The 23642-nt window shown below is 44.6% G+C and overlaps 1 protein-coding gene across 1 annotated transcript in view; it reads left to right on the top strand.

Annotated features, from left to right (window-relative positions):
• FAM13C (family with sequence similarity 13 member C) overlaps window positions 1-23642 on the top strand; it is a 55517-nt gene that overhangs the window by 20405 nt on the left and 11470 nt on the right. The window contains exons 5-9 of the mRNA XM_032232315.1: window positions 1402-1489; window positions 8099-8309; window positions 9781-9919; window positions 12185-12266; window positions 13861-14063. Coding sequence (XP_032088206.1) covers window positions 1402-1489; window positions 8099-8309; window positions 9781-9919; window positions 12185-12266; window positions 13861-14063 — 723 coding nt within the window. The remainder of the gene's footprint in view (window positions 1-1401; window positions 1490-8098; window positions 8310-9780; window positions 9920-12184; window positions 12267-13860; window positions 14064-23642) is intronic.

Here is a 23642-nt window from a genome sequence, read left to right as displayed (position 1 = left end):
CCTATTACTATTGGTACTACCCTTGCTTGCCTTTGCCATAGTCGCTCTATTTCTATTTGTAGGCCTTTGCATTTTGTTATCTTCTCTAGTTCTTTCTCTTCTTTTCTGCTGTCTCCAGGCACTGCCACATCCACTATCCAGACTTCTTTTGTCTTTTTTATTGACAACTGTTAACTCCAGGGTGTTGTTGTTGTTATTGTTATTTCAATGTTCTCATTTTTTTTACCAGGGTAAAAAGTACTCAAAGCTGTTAAATTTTCAAAAACTGGAACTTTACTGTATTAGTATTGCTAAAGCCACCCTTGTTTCTAATCACATATTCTTCTGGCTCCATAATCCATAGTCATAATCAGAAGTGAATTATGGATCAGACAGATGCAGGAAGTGAATCTAATAAAGGAATGTATTTTCTCTGAATGGAGAACTTACATACAACACCTATTTCAATTCTTTTACTGTTAGTTTCTGAATTTGCTTCTCTTTATTTTCTTGGGATTGATGGGAGCTAACCCTTTCTTTATAGGGATGTGGTGGCTCAGTGGCTAAGACACTGAGCTTGTCTATCAGAAAGATTGGCAGTTCAGTGGTTCAAATCCCTAGCACTGCATAATGGAGTGAGTTCCTGTTACTTGTCCCAGCTTCTGCCAACCTAGCAGTTCGAAAGCATGTAAAAATGCAAGTAGAAAAATAGGGACCACTTTGGTGGGAAGGTAACAGCGTTCCATGCGCCTTTGGCATTGCGTCATGCCAGCCACATGACCACGGAGACGTCTTTGGACAGCGCTGGCCCTTCGGCTTTGAAATGGAGATGAGCACTGCCCCCTAGAGTCGGGAACAACTAGCACATATCTGCAAGGGGAACCTCTACCTTTACCTTTATCTTTACCTTAACCCTTTCTTTGTGGAATGACCAATCCACAAGATTACACTTTTATGGAAAACACTGTTCACTCAGTCTATGTCGAATTCTTTAGTATCTGGATTTCTTTTGAAGGGATGATAAACAGGCAGATCCCTAATTCAGGGCCTCCTAAGAACCCTGTGGTAAGTTCTATGATATAGTCCTAATGGCTTCTGGATGGCTTCCTCAAGGTCACCTCCATGAGTCTCCACACTTGATAGATGAAGAAGGCAAGATTTTTGTTCGAAAGTATTTTGATGGAATAATACGTTCTGTGTGAAACCTGGGATATGAGAGTTAGAGAGATCCCAAGCAGATTACTAACCTTGCCTTCTTGGACTTGCCTGTAGAAAGGGATGACAATCTGCTTGTTTTGTTCTGGAAATGAAAAGTACGCCTTAGCCCTTCCAAAAATGGAATATCTCCACCAGGGCAAAAAGAAATGGAACCTGTCCTGCAGTTCTGCAACTGACCTCTCTTCTGCATTTTTGCTAAACTAGGAAGACAGTCCTCAGCTGGTGGCTTCAGAGGAACCAGCCTCTTCATCTGCCTCAACCAGCATGCACATTGACAGAGATTATGGCGGTGGTAAGAAAACGTTCACTTAATGCATGCCCTCAGGTTGTCATCATTAAAGGTCCCTGAAAGCCTTTGAATGTGATGCGGCATATTGGTGAATCTGCCAAAAGAGTCTGAGTTCAGGCATTATTTGAGAACATAAGATCTATCCTAGTTTAGGGCAGGGGTGTCAAACTGAAGGCTTGTGGGATGGATCCGGCCCACAGGGTGCTTAGATCTGGCCTGTGGGGCCACACCAGAAACAGCAAAGGATTGGCCCTCCCAAGCTCTGTTTTTGCTAGCAGAGGGTTACAGCACCCCGTTGCAGCTGAAAATGGAGCTCGGGAGCCCGTTTTCACTGGCAGAACACTCAGGCCACCACAGGTGCCCCTGACACGAATGATGCCAAGCTGGCCATGCCCACCCTGGCCACCGGAGGTCAAACACAACCCTGATGTGGTCCTCAATGAAATTGAGTTTGATACTCCTACTTTAGAGGAAAATAGTAACTAAGTTTATTTTGGGTCAAATAAATACTGGTGGCTTTAGGAAAAAATATATATTGTGAAAGCTCAGTTCCATCCTAACAAAAAATAATTCATTTTACCATATTTTTTTGAGTATAAGAAGCACCTTTTTCACCAAAAAAAGGAAGGCGAAAATCTGGGTGCGTGTTATACACTGAATACAGCATTTTTGGCTGTATTTCCTGAAACTCTGCCCCCGCACATCCCGTTTTTCAGAAAAAAGCAGAGGGCTTGGGTAGCTTGCAAAGTGCTCCTGGGGGCTGGAGAAGGTAAAAATGAATGAAAAATGAGCCATTGTTTGCTCATTTTTGCCCCCTCAGCCCCCAGGAGCACTTTGCAGGCCTCTCAAACTCTGTGCATGCCCTGCTTTTCACAAAAACGGGGGGGGGGAGGGGGGTGCAGAAGGTTTGAGAGGCCTACAGAGTGCAAAAACTTTTTAAAAAAATTATCTCTTCAAAATATTGGTGCGTCTTATACTCCGGTGCATCTTATAGTCCAAAAAATACGGTAATTAAACAAACACATATACATATACATACATAAATACATACATGAGGTGCAAATATGTTTCTTAAATCAACCTTCTGTAGAAAATGTCAGCGTTCCAAGTATCATGCAGAATTAAATCAGAGTCCAAGGCAAAATGATCCTTTTTGTTCCAATTTAATAAGACAAACATCTTAGGCACATCTGTGTTAATCCCAATACTGGAAATGACATCAGAATTCCACCCAAAATGTTCATGAACTTGTCCCCACACCCACAATCCATCACATGGTCCAATCTTCTTCTTCCACGCTGGCATCCACGCTCAGCTACTTCCGGCCAGGTGTGAAAGTCCGGAGACAAAGGATGACCTTGGCTTCTAGTAAAAAATGATTGATTGATTTGATTTGATTTATTACATTTATATGCCGCCCTTCCCGAAGGGGACTCAGGGCGGCTCACAATTCAATCAGGGAAGGGGATACAAACAGGGGGATAAAAAGACGAAGCATAACAATACAAAATTTAAAAACACACAACAACCATACCATTCGAGAAGGGGGGCAAAAACTCTTTAGCCCCAGGCCTGTTGGAACAGCCAGGTTTTAAGGGCTTTGCGGAAGGCCTGGAGGGTGGTGAGGGTTCGAATCTCCACAGGGAGCTCGTTCCAGAGGGTCGGAGCAGCCACAGAGAAGGCCCTCCTCTGGGTAGTCGCCAGTCGGCATTGGCCGGCGGATGGAATTCGGAGGAGGCCTAATCTGTGGGATCTGATCGGTCTATTGGAGGTAATTGGCAGCAGGCGGTCTCTCAAGTACCCAGGTCCAATACCATGAAGGGCTTTATAAGTGACGACTAGCACCTTGAAGTGTATCCGAAGACCAATTGGCAGCCAGTGCAGCTCGCAGAGGATAGGTGTTACGTGGGTGAACCGAGGTACACCCACAATCGCTCGCGCGGCTGCATTCTGGACAAGCTGAAGTCTCCAAATACTCTTCAAGGGCTGCCCCATGTAGAGCACGTTGCAGTAGTCCAGTCTAGAGGTCACAAGGGCACGAGTGACTGTTGTGAGGGCCTCCCGGTTCAGGTAGGGACGCAACTGGTGCACCAGGTGAACCTGGGCAAATGCCCCCCTGGTCACAGCCGACAAGTGGTGTTCGAAAGTCAGCTGTGGGTCCAGGAGGACTCCCAAATTGCGAACCCTGTCTGAGGGGCGTACTGTTTGACCCCCCAGCCTGAGAGATGGAAAACTTGGCCAATTAGTGGGAGGGAAACACACCAGCCACTCGGTCTTATCCGGATTGAGTGCAAGCTTGTTATCCCCCATCCAGACCCTAACAGCCTCGAGGCACTGACACATCACGTCAACCGCTTCACTGAGTTGGCACGGGGCGGACAGATACAACTGTGTATCATCCGCATACTGATGGTATTTTATCCCGTGCCGTCGAATGATCTCACCCAGCGGCTTCATGTAAATATTAAACAGGAGGGGGGACAGGACCGAACCCTGCGGCACCCCATAATTCAGGGGCCTGGGGGTCGATCTCTGCCCTCCGACCAACACCGACTGCGACCTGTCCGAGAGGTAAGAGGAGAACCACTGTAGGACAGTGCCTCCCACCCCCACCTCCCGCAGTCGTCGCAGAAGGATACCATGGTTGATGGTATTGAAGGACGCTGAGAGGTCAAGGAGCACTAGGACGGAGGCATGACCTCCATCCCTGGCTCTCCAGAGATCATCGGTCAGCGCGACCAAAGCAGTTTCCGTGCTGTAGCCAGGCCTAAATCCCGACTGAAAGGGATCTAGATAATCGGTTTCCTCCAAGGACTGCCGGAGCTGAAAGGCCACCACTTTCTCAACAACCTTCCCCACGAAGGGGAGGTTGGAGACTGGACGGTAGTTGTTTAAAACGGCTGGATCCAAAGATGGCTTCTTTAGAAGGGGTCTCACCACCGCCATCTTTAAAGCGGGGGGAAAGAACCCCTCCCGAAGGGAGGCGGTAACAACCACCTGGATCCAGCCCCGTGTCACCTCCCTGCTGTTAGCAACTAGCCAGGAGGGGCACGGGTCCAGTACACATGTGGAGGCACTTACAGCTCCCATGGCCTTGTCCACTTCCTCAGGGGTAACAGCTTGAAAATCAATCCAGTGATGTCCATCCAGATTATCCCCTGGTGCCTTGGCTGGCTCTGCACAATTGGAGTCCAGGTCCGTCCGAAGCCGAGCAACTTTATCTGCGAGGAATTGGACGTACTCCTCAGCTCTGCCTTGCAAAGGATCGCCCGTATCTCTCCTGTTTAGGAGGGAACGGGTTATCCTGAACAAGGCGGCTGGGCGCGACTCAGCGGAAGCTATCAGAGAGGCAATGTGTGTTCTTTTTGTCGTCCTAATTGCCCGAAGGTAGGCTCTGATGCTGGATGTTAAAAGCACTTGGTCTAACTCGGACTTACTGGATCTCCATCGTTGCTCTAGGCGTCTCTTTCGGCGCTTCATCTCCCAGAGTTCCTCAGTAAACCAAGGAGCCCTCCTGGATCCACTGCCTCGGATCGGCCGTAAAGGCGCAATCCGGTTAAGAGCCCCTGCCGCTGCTGAATTCCAGGCAGCAACCAGAGACTCTGCCGGACTGCAGGCAAGGGTATCAGGAACAACACCAAGCTCCGTCTGAAAGCCCAAAGGGTCCATAAGGCGCCTGGGGTGGAACCACCTAATCGGTTCCTCCTCCCTACAGTGGGGGTTTGGTCTCCAAAAGTCAAGCCTCAGTAGGTAGTGGTCCGACCATGACAGGGGCAAGATCTCAAAATGAAAACAATACATTCCACAATCTCACTCCTCTCTATTCCCCCCTCCCATTGACTATACTTAAAGAAACAGCATAATGAAATAAGAGAAAGTGTGGCAGGTCAAAATTCTAAAAGGAATATAAATGCAGGCCTGACAGAAAGATTAATACACTCAAATCCTTTGTTTGCCTTTGTATTTGGGAGATCCTAGTTTATCCCACATGTTCAAGGTAAGCATTGGCCTAAGATTACATTTCTACTCCTGTTGCTGTCATTAGCCCTTCTCTATCTCCTTTTTAGTGGGCTTATCAGCTAAGAAAAAATTCTGGAAAGGAAAATATTGAAGGCTCTCCAAATCATAGCTCAGTTTGGAGGCCAGATGAAGTAATAATAATAACAACAATAAAAAGCCAAAAGGTCAGCTGGACACTGGATTTGCGGATGCAGTGCTTTAATGAAAAAGAGGGGTCTGGAAAAACATCCTAATTACCACTGAATGGGTGGGCATCCCTGTCTAGGTGATTCTGAAGACCTTTCTTTTACCTTTCCTATTAAAGAGCCAAGTTGGCAATGCTGAGGGCATTGATGGCAGGGGAGAACTTTGCATGTAGCCGTAAGGTTTCCATTTGGGCCTTTAACAATAACAATAGCACTTAAACTTATATACCACTTCACAGTGCTTTTACAGCCCTCTCTAAGCAGTTTACAGAGTCAGCACATTGCTGCCAACAATCTGGGTCCTCATTTTACCCACCTCGGAAGGATGGAAGGCTGAGTCAACCTTGAGCCAGGCAGGATCGAACTGCTGGCAGTTGGCAGATTCTAACCACTGTGCACCATGGAAGGAAGGAAGGAAGGAAGGAAGGAAGGAAGGAAGGAAGGAAGGAAGGAAGGGCAATAGCATTTACTTATATACCATATCATAGTGCTTTTACAGCCCTCTCTAAGCAGTTTACAGAGTCAGCATAATTGCCTCCAACAATCTGGGTCCTCATTTTATGCACCTCAGAAGGATGAAAGGCTGAGTCAATCTTACAGAGACATTACAGTTTCTTGTAAATGTATTATCACTTCCAGGCTGATTTTCAATGTATCGCTTGCAAAGTTCTCTTTCAATGCTTAATTAAATTATGGCAAGAATTGAGTTCCAGCAGAGTCCATGCTTCTGTACCAAACACCCATCACTCAATTCTTCATATCTTTAAAAGAGCATTAATAAAAGTCTGGGCAGAAGTCTTAAGGATTGCCATTTGCTAACGGGATGTTTTTCCCTGGTATTTAAGTACTGGAAAATATTTATGTAAAAGAAAGGAACTTGACACAATTTAAACTGACCTTGTATGTGAATGGTGCAGAGTTGATTGATCCATGATGATAAATGATAAAAGCTATTGATTCAGAAATGCGAATGAAAGCAAAGTCAGATGCATTGTTACTCTTGCCAGAATGTTAAGAATTTCAGTTTCTTTAATCAGACTTATTAATAGCGCTTCTTCTTTCATAAATATTAACTATTTGGTTCACTAAATCATTTTGGCGCACAAATTTGATATCACGAACAATTTGTTCTGCATGGTTTATACATTTTGGTTAAATGGTTACAGGCTTCACTTTTTCTTATAATTCATAATTATGTATTTGATATTTCGATTGGATCAGAAGAAATGGGTCCGTCTTTCCAACCTTCCACAGAATTCCTTTATATGTGTGTGTGTGTGTGTACGTGTGTGTGTAAACAAAACAAGATGCAATAGCAGTTAGACTTAGACTTATATACCGCTTCATAGGGCTTTCAGCCCTCTCTAAGCGGTTTACAGAGTCAGCATATTGCCCCCAACAACAATCCGGGTCCTCATTTTACCCACCTCGGAAGGATGGAAGGCTGAGTCAACCCTGAGCCGGTGAGATTTGAACAGCCGAACTGCAGAACTGCAGAACTGCAGCAATACTAATAAAAATGGGAAAGGAAGGAGGGAAAGGAAAAGAAAAATAGCAATAGCAATAGCAGTTAGACTTATATACCGCTTCATAGGGCTTTCAGCCCTCTCTAAGCGGTTTACAGAGTCAGCATATTGCCCCCAACAACAATCCGGGTCCTCATTTTACCCACCTCGGAAGGATGGAAGGCTGAGTCAACCCTGAGCCGGTGAGATTTGAACAGCCGAACTGCAGAACTGCAGTCAGCTGAAGTAGCCTGCAGTGCTGCATTTAACCACTGCGCCACTTCGGCTCAAAAGAAAAGGAAGAGGAAAGGAAATTCAAATAAGAGGACATTAGTAACAATGGCTATTGGGTATCTTTGTATGCAACACAAATTAGTAGAAAGGAGAGAACAATTAAGCCTAAAAATATGCCAAGCCAGTAAATACCATCTGCTGCTGCTTTGGATAATAGTGTAAATAGAAAAAAAAACATTGTTATTTATTTATCGCTTTTCATCCCAGATGGTACTTTCCATTGGCAAAAACTAGAACATGGCAAAACCTTCTTCCCGCATTTAGCCTTGCGACATATTTAGCAGCAAGAAGTGAATCAGCTAAGATGCGTTCAAATCTGCAAATTGATTCCAAGAGTTGTGTCAATTGCAATTTGTCACTAGTGTCAATTACTCTCCTTAGCTGACCTAATCTTTTGTGTGTGTGTGTGTGTGTGTGTGTGTGTGTGTGTGTGTGTGTGTGAGAGAGAGAGAGAGAGAGAGAGAGAGAGAGAGAGAGAGAGAGAGAGAGAGAGAGAGAGAGAGATTTTTATTCTAGTCTGTTATGGAAGTGTTTCCTCCTTGGTGTGGCACTTGAGTTCTGTTTTAATAAGGGCTGATGTTGAATTTGCTCGCTCCTTGATCTTCCAGAGCTTGCTCAGGGGTACCAAGATGGTCAGATGGAGGCCGAAAATGGACCTGAGGACCAGGATGCTTTAGGGACTTGCAGGCTGCTGCATCACATCACAGATGGAGATTATCCTCTATTGTCTCCCCGCTGCTCCATTTTCAGCCAAAGCCAGAGGTTTAACTTAGATCCCGAATCGGCTCCTTCTCCACCAAGTGCTCAGCTGTTCATGATGTAAGCTGCACCGACCTTTTCCATTTTCCTAGCGCAGATCGCCTTGTTTTCCTTTCAGGACAAAGCTGTCTTCTTCTGGAAACACTACTTTGGGGCAAAAGAGAAGCTCCCTTCTTCCTGGGACATTGGCATCTATGGGGGTGCCCCAGATTTGGTGAAGGGCCACAGCCTCTTCTCCCACGGCTGCAAAGCTTGATGAGATGCATCGTTCAAGCTACTCTGAGTTTTGCAGGAGGGATTCTGCTGCCTCAAAGTGACTGCTTGGGCCCTTATTTGGTAGCTTCAAAAACTTTTTTTAAATCAGCTAACAGTCAACAAGTTATGAATTCGTTTATTCAAGAGAGCAAATGGCCTCCAGGTTTTTAATAATAGCAAAACTAATAAGCTGTTCCACTGTAAACATTCCTTCAGTGTGGTTGATTTAGGGACAGTCCCCCTTACTGTAACCTTATAAGGCGAGTTACCATTGTGCCTCCAATTTTAAATCCCTGAAGGGGAACTCAGCGCAGGGTGAAAAAGGAGAACGGAGAACTAGAAGTTTCAGGCAAGGACATCTCCAATAATGGAAAAAGAGGGTGGCGGGAAGGTTTTCTTATTTTCATTTGTGAGATGTTGGGGCGGGGGGGGGGGACAGAAATCATACATTACAAAAGAACTGTTTATTTAAAATTAATAATCAACTCTAAGCCAAATATTTGCACTTTTATTTGTGAATTTATAAACTATTTCACTGAGGAGACTTTTAGTCATGGGCAAAATCAGTAACTGCAGCCAAAAGGACAATAAAACAAGAATCTGCAATGATGCACCGTAAAGAAAGTGCAAAATATGATGATAGGTTTAGAACTTGCATCTCCCCCAGTCTTGGTAATCAAAGCCAAGGCCTCTGTAGAGAAATCCTGGGGCCTCTTAAGTGCCCTCAGTGAGTCCTGTGAGAACCTTGTGGAGGCTCCAACTCCAGGATTCTCTCTGAGGCTGTTCCCTCCAGAAGAAAATTTGAGCAGGGCCTGGTTCAGGCCAAGGCATCCGTGTTCCAGCCTTTCGGGCAGAATCACCAGCCCAAAGGAAGCTCTCTGCTGATCATCCTACATTTGACAGTTCCAGAACCTTTGGGTGTGGAGGAGCTTTTGAGCATTTCACATAAGCTGCCCAATCTGTGACCGGGGTGGCTATTCCTTAACTGACCGCCATCATTATGCCTTTAGCTGCAAAGTAATTCTTCCTTGGGTGATTGTATTTATCTGGTCCTGTGATAAAATCACCTGCTGGCTTCCAGAGATTATGTCGTTCTTCATGAAACAAGGGCAGGGCAGGTTCCCACCTCTGTAATTCTCCTTGGTCTCTTCTTCCCTCTTCTTTATTTTCCACCTCCCCATAACATCATAGCACTCTGGGGTAGCTGGAAGAGGCCCTTATTTGGTAGAAATGGTACTCTAAATGGGATTTTTTTCATAATTTGTGAATGTCCCAGGCCAAGAAGCTCTTCCAGAGGCAGCTGTGAGGACAGCAAAGTGCCCCAGACCATGGTACAACTCACAAAGCACCTGCAAAATCTGAAGAGGAGAATCAGGAAATATGAAGAGAAGTTTGAGGAGGAGAAGCATTACCGGGTAAGAAGCTGAAAGGAGCAGCCAGATCCCTCACAAGAGATCAGAAGGACCGAGGGGCTGCTTCTAAAGGCGACGAGTGGGAGAAGACGTGGGCTTGGTGGGTCCCAGGCACTGTAGGATGGCTTCAGCCATTCTTGATATTCTCAAATGCTAAAGCAAATGAATTTTGGATTATCTGAGTACCTACTGTGGGAGATATGATTCATGCTTGTGTGTCAGCTCTCCCAGAGAGAGGCTATGAGTAACCTTATACTAAGCATCTGACTTCATGAAGCAATGATGTCATAAATGCCTAAGACTGAGTTATCTGCATATCTTACCACACCAAACAAAGCACTCAGCAACAACCAGCTACCAGCAAAATTAAGAAATAGCAGATTAACTATGGAGATGGGCAAAACCCCCAGTAATTAGTTTTCAGTCATTACAGAGGACTAAAGGGGAAAGTACATTCTGACTGTATCGACCCATCTGGTAAAGTAAGACTAAATGTTTTTGAACAGGGCTCGGGGGAAAACACAGTTCATATTTCTGCTTAGTGTAGTATATTTAAACTAGGAAGAAAAAAATAGCATTGATACTGCTAAAGACTAATTGTGATTGGTCTCACTCCTGGCTGTGTACAAGATAAAACCATGCCAGATCATAAGTTGAGGATTACCTGTAGCTTTTTGGAGGTTTTCAAGAAAAGATTGGACAACCATTTATCCAGAATGGAATAAGGACTCCTGCCTGAGCAGGGGGTTGGACTAGAAAATCTCCAAGGTCCCTTCCAGTCCTAGGATTCTATGATTTTAGGGTGATATGCAGGGACTCATATAGGAACTGTCTGTGCTGTGAGATGGGCAGCTACATAGATGGGATAAATAAATAAATGCAAGTGAGAGAGGAAAGAAAGGAAAGGAAAGTAGGGAGGGGAAGTAAGAGTAGGAGAGAGGGTAAGAAGGAGAAGAAGAGAGGAGGAATGGGGAAAGGGAAGGAAAGAAGGAAAGAGGGAGGAGAGGAGGAAAGGAGAGGGCAGAGAAGGGAGGTTGAGAAGATGGAAGGAGCAAGGTTGTTGCGAAAAAGGATGGATATGGAGTGGTAAGAAAGTGACCCCAACTGCAGTTTCTATATATGTAAGAAGATTGTGATAAATGTTAATACTTAATAGATATATGTTAATAGTATTTACAATAATGTATATTTGTAAATCTATACGAAAGGAAAAAATAAAATCTTATTTTTAAAAAAGGAAAGGAAAAGGAAGGAAGGAAGGAAGAAAGGAAGAAAGAAAGAAAGAAAGAAAGAAAGAAAGAGGAACAAAAGTTTCTCTTTGATCCCATCACCAGCAAGCCAGGGCTCCTTGACAGGCCTTGCAGATGGCTCTAGCCCTTGACAAAGAAATGAATCTTCATCCAGCCTTTTTTCAACCCTTAGAATGACCAGATGGACCTCAGGTTCAGAACATCGGTCAGTCCAGTTGTGATCTGATCTAGCTCACCCTCCAATGTTACCTGGAAAGTTGATCGGGCATCTCTAGGCTAGAGAAGTTCTCAACCTGTGGTCTGCAGACCCCCCTATGGACCCTCAATGTCATCACAAGGAGTCCACAAAGGGTTGAAGAAATGTTACGTTTAAATCTTGAGTTAAGCTTCGGGGATCCGTGGCCATGATCTCTGGCCACAAAAGATATTTAAAGTGGGTGAAGAAAAGGTTGAGAACCACTGCTCTAGACAAATAATACCAAACTGTACCTTGGTGGGATTTCAGTATTGGTGTTGATCAGTGACGTGTGGTTTATGGCTGGTGAGGCAGTCCTCTCCCCCGGCACCCCACTGATTAAAGCGCTTTCTTTCACCCGCAGCAAAGGAAGCACTTTAATCAGTGGGGTGCATGCCGGGAGAGAGGAGAGAATGCTCAGGCTCTACAGGAGGAGGCGAGAGAACCATGTGCCTCATCTACATAAGGAATTTTTCAGCTTTTAACCCTTGCTTAACTCTGCTCGAGTGATCATAAAGATAAATGAGGCACATGGTACTCTCGCCTCCTCGTAGAGGGCACTTTTTTTAGAGGCTTTTTTAAACAGTTAAGCACTAAGCAGAGTCATCCACTGTGACTCTGGCAGCAACTACCTCAGCCTTTTTCCTTTTAATTTTTTTCCTTTTCATGAATGGTGAGGCCCTGCCTCCCCTGCCTCCCCTGACTGCACACCACTGGTGTTGATGAGAGTAACATTACAATTCACTTTCTGATAGTTGCCTTTTTCTTCCCTTTTCTGTGCAGCCTTCCCATGCTGACAAAATATCAAATCCCGAAGTAATGAAATGGATGAATGACCTGGCCAAAAGTCGTAAACAGCTAAAAGGTATGCACCATCACTGTGTCTAGCCTCTTTCTCACAGGACCAGAAGCTACTGTCAGACTTCCAAATAGCATCCCTAGCAAACTAAGGGTCCAAGGCTAGAGATTCCTCAAAGTTCCAATGTATTAAGAGAGCCATTAAGAAAGAAAGAGAGAGAGAGAGAGAGAGAGAGAGAGAGAGAGAGAGAGAGAGAGAGAGGGAGGGAGGGAGGGAGGGAGGGAGGGAGGAATGAAGTCCTCCTGGATCAGCCTAGCTCTCCACCGACGGAGCTACTGCAGAGCTAACGGATTCATTATGTGAATACTATTGAGCAGTGGGCTTTAGTAGGCAAGAACCAGATCAGCATAGCTGCAACAGCATTTATTGGCTCAAAATTGGAACTGAGGAACTGCGGGCAAATGCCTGTGATTTATACTCTAGGCCCACAGGGCCTTAACCAACCATAGAACTAGAAAAAGCTGGCCCAAATATAAATGTTCTAAATTTCCCTCCAAAACAGTTGGGGTCATCTAAAGGTTAGTTTCACTTTAGCACAGTTAACACAGGGTCATCTAAAGGTTAGTTTCACTTTAGCACAGGTAACACAACTATATACATTCAATACATAACCATCAATCCTACAATGCCAAGCTTGATCTTAGGATACCAAACTAGCTTTAGAAACTCTTATTTCCCTATTCAATATGTTCCAAGTATCAGATTTCCACCAAACGATAGGCGTCATAGACATCTTTGTGATAAAGTGCACTGGAAGCTGTCAGAGATCAAATCTGTTCCTTAAGATACTGTGTGCCAGAGGAGACGCAGTATGACTTTTTAATGACATCTTTTTAAATCTTAAAAAGCTGAGTAATCTGATCCATACAATTACTGCCTCCGTTTGATTACAAGAGCCTGTGCAAAACAGATAAAGGGAGAGAATTAATGAGTAAAGTTGGAAGCTGTGTTGCTAAATTGGCTCTACTCTGCTGAGGTCACTGGGAGAAGGAAGTTGGGGGTGGGAAGGGCAGCGGAATAGCCTTCAGGCAGGAATAATTACTTCCTTGCTTTGCCTAGTCTTGATCTGTACTTCCTTTCGGTTTGCTCCACACCAAAATTTTGTAAAAAAACAAACCAAAAAACCCCAAATCACAGGATATTGCAGGTAGTTCTCAACTTACAACAGTTTATTTAGTGACCTTTCAAAAAAGGTGACTTACGACCATTTTTTCACACTTATGACCGTTGCAGCGTCCCCATGGTCACGTGATCATAATTCGGATGCTTGGCAACTGAATGATGTTTATGACGGTTGCAGTATCCTGGGGTTATGTAATCCCCTTTTACAAACTGAGAAGTTGTAGGTTGCAAGTGTTTGCTCAGTGGAGCAGGGGTGAAATTCAGCCAGTTCTGACAGGTTCTGGAGAACCAGTAGTGGAAATTTTGAGTAGTTTGGAGAGCCAGCAAATACCACCTCTGGCTGGCCCCAGAGTGGGGAGGGAATGGGGATCTTGCAGTATCCCCTGCCATGCCCACCAAGTCACACCCACAGAACCGGTAGTAAAAGAAATTGAATTTCACCACTGCAGTGGAGGTATTGTGTGGACTTTTCTCACAGAGCTGAAACTGAAAATGACAGAAGAGCAGAGCTTCCCCATCAGAAAGAACCAAAGGAGCTTTTATCCGGAGAGCCCCAGGGAGGCTGGGATGCTGGCTCCAGCAGATTCTCCCACTGCTCCTTCGGTGGAGGAAACCATGGAAGTGGTGAAGAAGCAACTGAAAGAGAAGCGACAGCAGCTCGGTCTCCCTGAGAACATCAAGGTACCCAGTTCTGGCTTACGATCTAGGTCTGCTAAACCAGCAAATCTCGTTTACCTGCTGACTTGCTTGACATCTGCCTGATGGCTTCTGTCTTGTCGTGTCATCTTCATGAGCTTCCTTCCACACTGATTTGCAGACGCTGTGTGTGTCCATGAGCTTTGCATGAGCGAAAAACCAAAGAGGTACAAATTACTTGGTACAAACATCTGTTCAGAAAACGGTGTATTAGTGGTCTACTAGGGTACAAATGTGTATTATTCTCCCCTGGTAACAAAGATGGCAGTTGTGATGTTTTACTACATCACAGCCCCATGCGCTCTACATGGGGCTGCCCTTAAACAGTGTTTGGAGACTACAGTTGGTCCAGAATGCAGCCGCGCGAGCAATATTGGGTGTACCTGGATACACCCATGTTATACCCATCCTCCGCGAGCTGCACTGGCTCCCTATTGGTCTCCGAACGGGCTTCAAGGTGCTAGTTATTACTTTTAAAGCCCTACATGGTTTAGGACCTGGCTATCTGAGAGACCGCCTCCTGCCACACACCTCCCAACGACCAACAAGATCTCACAGGTTGGGCCTCCTCTGGGTGCCGTCGGCTGGACAATGCCAGCTAGCAGCCCCTAGGGGGAGGGCCTTCTCTGTAGCTGCTCCGGCCCTGTGGAACGATCTACCTGTAGAGATCCGGACCCTTTCCACTCTCTCGGCCTTCCAAAAAGCCACTAAAACCTGGCTGTTCCGGCAGGCCTGGGACTGTTGATCATTGTCCAGCCCCACCCAGACAGAATGGATGGTGTGTTATTTTAAAAACTGTATTTTTATTCTTAATTTTTAACTTTTTATTTTATCTCTGTAAGCTGCCCAGAGTCCCACGGGATTGGGCAGCATACAAATTTATTAAATTTCAATTTCAATTTACATCTGCACAATGGGCTTTAAATTATCGTCTTGTAGCCTGTTATCCAAAGGTGAATTCTGGAAATTCTGAGGTTTAGGTTAGAAACTCTTTGGTTTCTGGTAGAAGCCATGATGAGGTCAAAATCATGTTGCATGCTCTGCGTAAAAAGGTGAACATGTCACTTGTGGCATGGTACTACATAACATGTGACAGCACTGGCCCATCCTGTGGTGCTTTTCAAATCAGAGCCATGGCTGTAATCTGGAGCGGGTGAGGATATTGGAACTCAAAGAGTGAGCAAAAGTCTTCATTCTCAAGCCATTAACTGAGCTAGTTGTCTAGGTCAGGAGTCCCCAACTTCTGGGCTACTGCCCACTGCTGGACCGGAAGCTACCGTATTTTTTGTACTATAAGAAGCACCAGTGTATAAGACGCAGATTTTGAACAGGTAAGTAAGAAAAAAAGTTTTTGTTCTCCCTGGCCCTTCAGCAGGACTGGGGGAAGACAAAAACACCCCCATTTTTGCAAAAAATTGGCAGAAAACAGCTGTTTTTCACAAAAATGGAGGCGTTTTTGCCTTTCCCCAGTCCTGCTGAAGCCTGCAGAGTGCTGTTGGGGGCTGGGGGAAGGCAAAAATGCCTCCATTTTTGTGAAAAACAGCCCATTTTTCACCCATTTTCTGCAAAAATTGGATGTGGGGGTGGGTGGGGCTTCAGGAGGCCAAAAATGACTGTATTCAGTGTATAAGACACACCAACATTTCTATGCTCTTTTAGGGAGGAAAAGGTGCGCCTTATACACTGAAAAATATGGTATTTAAAACCAGGCCACCGAAGTGGCAGGGAAGCACATGTGCTCATCCTTACTTGTGCGAGTAGCAGGCAAGCGTGTGTGCACACAGTCCAATTCACAAGCAATGCCAGCCACTCACACGGAATCATCCCCTCTGCACCTTGCCAGCTCACAAAGCCAGAAAGGTTGGGGAACTCTGGTCTAAGTCACCCCCAACCTTCCTTTAGTTCTTTGTGTAGTCCAGGGGCCCCCATCCCGTGGTCCATGGAGAGGCACTGGCAGGGGAGGGCTGCTATAGTTTCGCCTGGGTTCGGGAGAACCCGTAGCTAATGTTATGGCCATTTTGGAGAACCTCCAAATCCCACCCCTGGCTGGCCCCGCCCACCATACCCCACTGCTGCCAGTCCATCACACCCTCCCAGGAGTCTCCATGTCGCCTGTTTTGGATGCAAGATAAGTGCAGAGCCCACACGGACGCCAAGGAGGGCGAAAATAGACCTCCCGGGAGGCCTCCAGAGTCCGGGGGAGGCAGTTTTTGTCCTCCCAGATACTCGAGGAACACCTCCGGAGCTTGGGGAAGATGAAAGCTCCATCCCCTGCTGTGATGCAGGAGGCTGACCAGGCCACACCCACCATGCTCACGGCCTGTTGCTGAAATTTTTGAAGCCCACCCCTGGGCACTGATTTGTGGCATGCCAGAAACCAGGCCGCACAAACAAGCGAAGCCCCATCCATGGGATACAGGCAGTACACAAAACCATGCTCCCTCTGGTCCATGGAAAAACCTTTCTCCACAAAACCGGTCCCTCGTACCCAAAAGTTTGGGGGCGGCTGGTGTAGTCAATTCAAAAACCACTTTAGAAGCAGAAATGTAAATCTTCACATTTAACCTTGTAGGCGATTAAAATTACTTTCAGTTTAGATCAGGGGTGTCAATCTCATGATGACATGTCATCACACGACTTATTGCAACTCCCCCCCTTCATTAAAACTGGAGTGGGCATGGCCAGCATGCGACACAATTGGCCTACAGGCCGTGAGTTTGACACCCTTGGATTAGATCAATTTTTGGGGGTCTGTGACATATCCAAAGGTAATTGGCACCTGTGCACTTCTTAAGTCTGCCCAGTTCCATGAACCTAAAGGAATCCTGCAAAAAATATCCAGTCTGGTTCAGGGAGAAAATGAATCTTGTAGAACCAAAATTCAGAGCTCACTGCCAGCTGTGTAAAAATGCTGCTGAGTGAGATGCATTTCACAAGTAGGCACCCAGTGGTTGGTCATAGTTATCATGAGTCAGCCAGCTTCAAAGCATCATCCAGATTCTGCAATAAAAAAAATTGCCGCCTGTGATTTTTAAAAAACCAGGTGAGCTCATTCACATTATTTTATGCACCCATTTCCCTCCAGCAGATAACACTCAGTTGTTAATTTCTCTATAATCGTTCTTTTTTAATTAGGCTATGACAAAAAAGCAAATGGCTTTGGAAAAACTCAGTCTCCAGAAAAGCCTACTCTATTTTGAAAGCATTCATGGACGGCCTGTAAGTATTTCTTAGAAAGAGAGATCATCAAAATCAGTCTGAATTAGGTCCAGTACTTCAAGGAGCCTTCCACCATGTCATGTTTGATAGGTTCCTGAACAATATCTAGTTCTATCATATCTGTCTCTACCTCTATCTTCTATCTATCATATATTATTCTCCCTGTTGTCTATCTATCATCTCTATCATCTGTCGATCATCTATCTATCCCCGCCTTCTCATTTAATTATTTCCTATAATTTCAGACACTTTCTGAAATTCATGAAAGCCATATGGATCTTGAGTGGGGTGCTAGTCCAGAGTGGGAGGGGTACAGCAAAAGGGAAGGCACCCTTCCTTGATCCCAAAACACAAGAGTGTTTTATTCTGCTCAATCTCATCACATTCATGAAGACGCACCTTGTGTTTCACAAGTACAGGACCATTGCATATCAGTACATCCCCCCCCCCCCAACTGGTTTGTGCAGTTGATACATATATCCCATCACACTAATCAGGGGTACCAAACACATCAAGCGATAGGCCAGATTAAAGGGCTAGAAAACACTTAAATTAATTAATTAATTTAACAAATTAAAGCCAGCCTGAGCTTTCATTGAATGTCATATCTAAGTGCTTAGCCATTGCCACGTTCTGGAATTTTTCCTCCTTTAGTCAATAATCTGGGGTTTCCTGGTGGTCTCCGTCCAAGTCCTAACCAGTCACCTTATCTTTCAAGGTCAGCAAAGGTCAAGTAGAAACTGCCACTTGATGTGAAGAGACAGAACAACCCAGTCTGAAACAGTTGTCTCTTTTTCACCATCAAGACATACATTCACCACGATTCCCATCTTCCCCTTCCACCCACATCCTTCCATCCATACCTAAGTCCTCATATAGTTGTTGGTCTAGAAAGATGCTTCTCTTCCCACCAAGCAAACTAGAAGGCCTTTGAGATGTTGCAGGCAGATGCTGCTTCAATAAGGTGACCAGACGTCCCGCTTTTGGCGGGACACACCCGCTTTCCAATGCATTTTCCCGCGTCCCACCCGCCTTTTTAAAAGGCACGCTTTTTTTGGCGCTCGCAGCTCCCGCCCATCAGCTGCTAGCTTGCTGGGCTGGCTCATCGTTCTGTTCTCTATCCTACCAGATGAGCCAGCCCAGCAAGCTAGCAGCTGATGGGCGGGAGCGGCGAGCGCCAAAAAAAGCGTGCTTTTAGCCTTTTACCTCCTACAAATTTAAGCCAGCCCAGCCTGCCGCTCACTGATTGGATTGGCCTGGACTCCAGCCAATCAGTGAGCTGGCTGGGATGGGAAATTTTCAGCACGCCTGCGCAAGTCTCCATTTCCTTTCGCCAAAAGACGAAAGAGGTTGCAGCTGCGCTGACTGGTGAGTAATCTAATTCTAATCGAATTTTCCGCTCGCCGAGGCAGGAGGAGAGGGTGGGGGCAGCTGCAGCCGCCCGCAGAGAAGTTCCTCTCGCTTCCGGGGCTCCCGCCGCCCGGCAGAAGCCCCTGAAGCACGTGGAAGTCTCTGCGGGCGGCTGCAGCTGCCCCCACGCTCTCGGAGGCGGCGATCCCATTCACGAAGAGGCAGGAGGAGACGTGGGGAACGCGGAGTCCGTTCGTGAATCAAAATGGATCGCCGTGGCAGGAGGAGAGGTTGGGGCGCTGCCAGCCGCCCGCAGACAACTTCCTCTCGCTTCCGGGGCTCCCGCCGTGCGGCAGAAGCCCCTGAACCGCTTGGAAATTGTCTGCGGGCGGCTGGCAGCGCCCCAACCTCTCCTCCTGCCGCGGAGTCCGTTCATGAATCAAAATGGATCGCCGCGGCAGGAGGAGAGGTTGGAGCGCTGCCAGCCGCCCGCAGACAACTTCCAAGCGGTTCCGGGGCTCCCGCTGCCCGGCAGAAGCCCCTGAACCGCGTGGAAGTTATCTGCGGGCGGCGTCCATTCGTGATTGGGATCGATCGCCGGGGCTTCTGCCGGGCGGCGGGATCGCAGCCTCCCGCTTCCGGGGCTTCCTCTCGCTTCCGGGGGTCCCGCCGCCCAGCAGAAGCCCCTGAACCGCGTGGAAGTTATCTGCGGGCGGCGTCCATTCGTGATTGGGATCGATCGCCGGGGCTTCTGCCGGGCGGCGGGATCGCAGCCTCTCGCTTCCGGGGGTCCCGCCGCCCGGCAGAAGCCCCTGAACCGCGTGGAAGTTATCTGCGGGCGGCGTCCGTTCGTGATTGGGATCGATCGCCGCCTCTGAGAGAGAACACTATTTACCTAAATGTGCATATACAGTTTAGTATTTTAGCATTTATTTTTGAAAAAAATCAAACTCCTAAATCATGGTGTATAGCTTATTGCTCCTATCTTGGACATATTTTTTCTGATCAAACATTTGTGTTTACTGGGGTGGTGCATAAAGCTGAAAAGAGTTATTGTTTGTAATTTTTCTACATTATTTTGCTGTGAAAGAAGAGTTTTCTTCTTGGGGATAGATATTGATGGAGATTTCTTGTGCCATTAGGAATTGTTGCAAAGAAAAGATAAAGAATCTTATGGTGTGATATTGGTGAATTTTTTAAAAAAATAGTCTGTGTTGTCTTTCTGTCCCAAATAGTTAAATATAATTTCATTATGAACATCTGCAGGGTTTATGGGATTCCCATAATATGGGAGAGTCATCCCTTTCTAGATCATATTTGCCCATTTGTAGTTTTCTGTCTCATCTGTGAAATTCACAACCTTTTATTTGTTATGTTCTGAATTTTTCTCTTTTTAGAAAGTGATAAGAAATCTACCTGCAATTTAATCTTGACCAGGCATCCTGACTTTTAAGAAGTCACTGACATGCCAGTTTTAAAATTGTTTTTTTTCTTGATAGTTAAGGTCAAAAATTTAAACTTGCTGTCACAACTTTGAGCAGGGTGTGAGATTGTTGATGTCCATTTTACTGTCTTTCAATAACTTCTGTATAATGTTCCAATCAAACCTCAAATTAAGATGTTACCAACTAGTATGTGAACTACTGGAAAGATTGTGTTCCTATAGTCTGAGTTAAGAGTAAGAGTTTCATTTCATGCATCAGAAGGCTGTATAGTGTAGAGAGAAAAATATGTTCAAAACATTACAGTTGTATGTGTTAGGCGCCTGAATCTTGGCTGAGTTTTTAAATTAATAATAAATATTATAGCAATAAAATTGCAGGTTCATGTAGAATGCCTACTTAGCACTCTATTGAACTATTGTTCAAGATAATTTGATAGAAAAAAATGTGCGTAGCTCAGGGTTGAACTGGGTGGTCTTGCTGCCCTCTGAAAACAGCCAATCACAGAGAATATCAAGGACCCACAAATTCCGTATCTCTGGATTAAAGAACCAAGCCAAAAAGAGGAACTTCTGAAACAAATACAATCTATTGTATTCTATATTACTGTCTTTGTTTTAAAAAATTTCTCTCAGGATCCCAAAATGGTGTTTGTTTGTATGGGTTATATTTATCAATATGTATTGCATTAAATATTGAAATCTAAGTATTCACTGCTACTGTGGATTCTCACAATTGTTTGATGGGATTTCAACATAGGCTGGCAAATTTGAATTTTGAGTACCCTTGATTGGGTCTGACCCTCTGGACTCCAAGGAGAGATTTTAAGAAACACTGATTTCTTTTGCCAGGTAATATGTAATAGGTTGCCACTGCAAGTGTATTTGAAAAAGATAGCTTACTCTATGGTGTTGTTTTTTTATTTTTATACTGGAATTCTTCATGAAAAAATCCAAAAGGATTTACAAAAGAATAATAAAATATCTCTTCAAGAAAACAATAAAACTAACAGTGTCAGTGAAGATAATATAGAAAAGCAAGGCATAATTCATTTTTAAAAAGCAGTCTAAGAGGGAGGTTGTCCTGAAGCACATGTTACTCTAGAATTGCCTTGGGTGAACAGGCTTGATTTCAGCTGTTCAAACAAACCAATGTGTAGAAAACAGCTACACATTTCCTAATTTATTATTAAATAATTTGTATTCTATCAGGGGCTTTCAGCAGTTTACAGCAACAAAAATGCCAAATAAAATTATATTATTATAAAATCATTGTAACAATTCCACAAAAACAATAAAAAGAAAATCCAGTGATAAAACCATATTAAATCCCAATGGCTCTAGATTCTAGAAGACAGAATAATTTGTACAGCCTTCCTGAATGGACAGCAGGTTAGGGCTCCCTGCTCTGGAGGAGGTTTCCAAAGGATGGGCACCAGCTGAGACCTTCCTCCTGAGAAAGCCCTACCTTTGTCATGAATGGGATTACTAGCAGGGCCTCCCCAGAAGATATTTAAAGCTCTGGTAAGATAGCTTTGAGGGGGGTGGTCTTTAAATATTTGGACTTTAAGCTGATTTTGGAAAATCTGTAAATTTGAAAGCACAAAAAATGCTATTGGCTTGTTTCCAGATGAGTCATTTACTGTAAGGAGTATAGGCTCAATGTATTTTAAAATAATATGTTATTTATTGTGCATATGATTTTTTAAAATAGTGGTATTCTGTGTTGATTCTTTTTTTAAATTGTCTTAGACTATTTTAAAAAAGATTCTATCCAAAATAAATTGAAACAAGCCACTTTAAAAATTTCTATGCACAATACTTTGAAATGGACTCAGGAGTCATGATTGACACTGAGTGAATTTGCACTTTTAATAATCAGGAAGATACAATGGCATTGAAAAAAGTGACTGATGACCATTTTTCACACTTAGCGACCATTTTCACACTTAGCGACCGTTGTGGCATCCTCATGGTTACGCGATCAAAATGTTGATGTTTGGCAACAGATTTGTATTTCTGATGGTCGCTAAGTGAGGAGTCTCGAGGAGGGGGAAAACATTTAGTGACCAAAGTTACAATGGCATTGAAAAAAGTGACTGATGACCATTTTTCACACTTAGCGACCATTGCGACCATTTTTCACACTTAGCGACCGTTGCAGCATCCTCATGGTCACGTGGTCAAAATTTTGTTTGGCAACAGATTCGTATTTATGCTGGTTTCAGTGTCCTGGGGTGACCTTTTGACAAAAAAATTTTTTTTTAAAAACCCCCCCCCCCCCCCCCCCCCCCGGTCAAGGGCGTCCCTCTTTTCCAATCTGAAAATCTGGTCACCTTATGCTTCAAGGCCTCTTGTGCCTTGAAGCAGCTTTTGGAGCTTACATCCAAACCATTGTGCAATTAGCAAAAATGGAAAAGCAATTGGAGAAATTTTGGTGAATTTGACATACTTTTTCACCCGTTGCAAACCACATAAAGGCTGCTCTGGACTGTGTCTCACCTACAGGCCAAAGGCTTACATGGTTTCCCCCCATCCTTTACTAAAGTAGCTTAAGTTTTCCTCTTATCTGTTTCTTGTCTACTGGATCTGAACTTATGGACTATGTTCTTCTGCAATACCATTTTGACCTTTTATGGGTTCTCTAGCACAGCTTGTTCCTCTATCAATACTTGGGCTTGTGTGTCTTAGTGCAACAACTCTCAATGCATATGTTGTATGTTCTCCACGGAAGATGGATTATAGTTGACAGTTGATAGTCGAGAAGGACATACCAGTCTGGTTTGGGTCTGTGTCCCTTTGGTGTATGTTTACTGATAAGTTCATTTGTACATTAATATGCATATGTTTTCAAATACAAAAATGCATCTGAATATTTAAATATACTCTTACTGAATTTTCTCCCAATGTTTGTATATTTCCCTGCAAAATATGTTTTATAATCTGTGATACACCTTTCAGTTAAGAACTGTGCTGAACATTTAGAAATGTGAAAGATTTTGTGCATAGCTAGCATATGATTAGCACATTTGTTAGGGATATTAAATGTCTTGTGGAGCATTCAGTTTTAACCCTTTTTTGAGGCAGAGATCTGCCCACTCACCTCAATTCCAAGCCCATTTTTTTCTGCCTAGAACAGCCCAGCTGGTACTCTGAGTATGCAATTTTTGTCAGAGAGGAGGACTTTTCTTGAAACCTCTTCCAACAGTTTTGAGGAGCTGCCATGAACTAAATCAAGCTGGCATCAATATATCATTCATCTTACTGGAGGCTCCGCCCTTGTAATAATACTTCTTTGATTCTCCCCTGAAATGTTGAAGTGGTACAGGATCATGTCCTAAGATTGCAGAGTATGGACAGCAAGGGATTTGCCTGGAATGACCAAGATCTGCCAGTCTTAACGTGGCACGACCAACATTTGGTTATAAATTTTTTTTTGCAGTTGCCAGAGGCAAAGATTAGGCAGGGAAAGTGAATTACAGTATGCCCGTTTGCTGCTAAGGAATGGTGAAGCAGCAGTCCAACTTCTGATTGGAAGTGGTGCTTCTCTAACA

This window comes from Thamnophis elegans, chromosome 15, assembly GCF_009769535.1.
Source record: "Thamnophis elegans isolate rThaEle1 chromosome 15, rThaEle1.pri, whole genome shotgun sequence".
NCBI classification, from domain to species: domain Eukaryota; kingdom Metazoa; phylum Chordata; class Lepidosauria; order Squamata; family Colubridae; genus Thamnophis; species Thamnophis elegans.
This window is presented reverse-complemented; position numbering and strand designations above follow the sequence as displayed.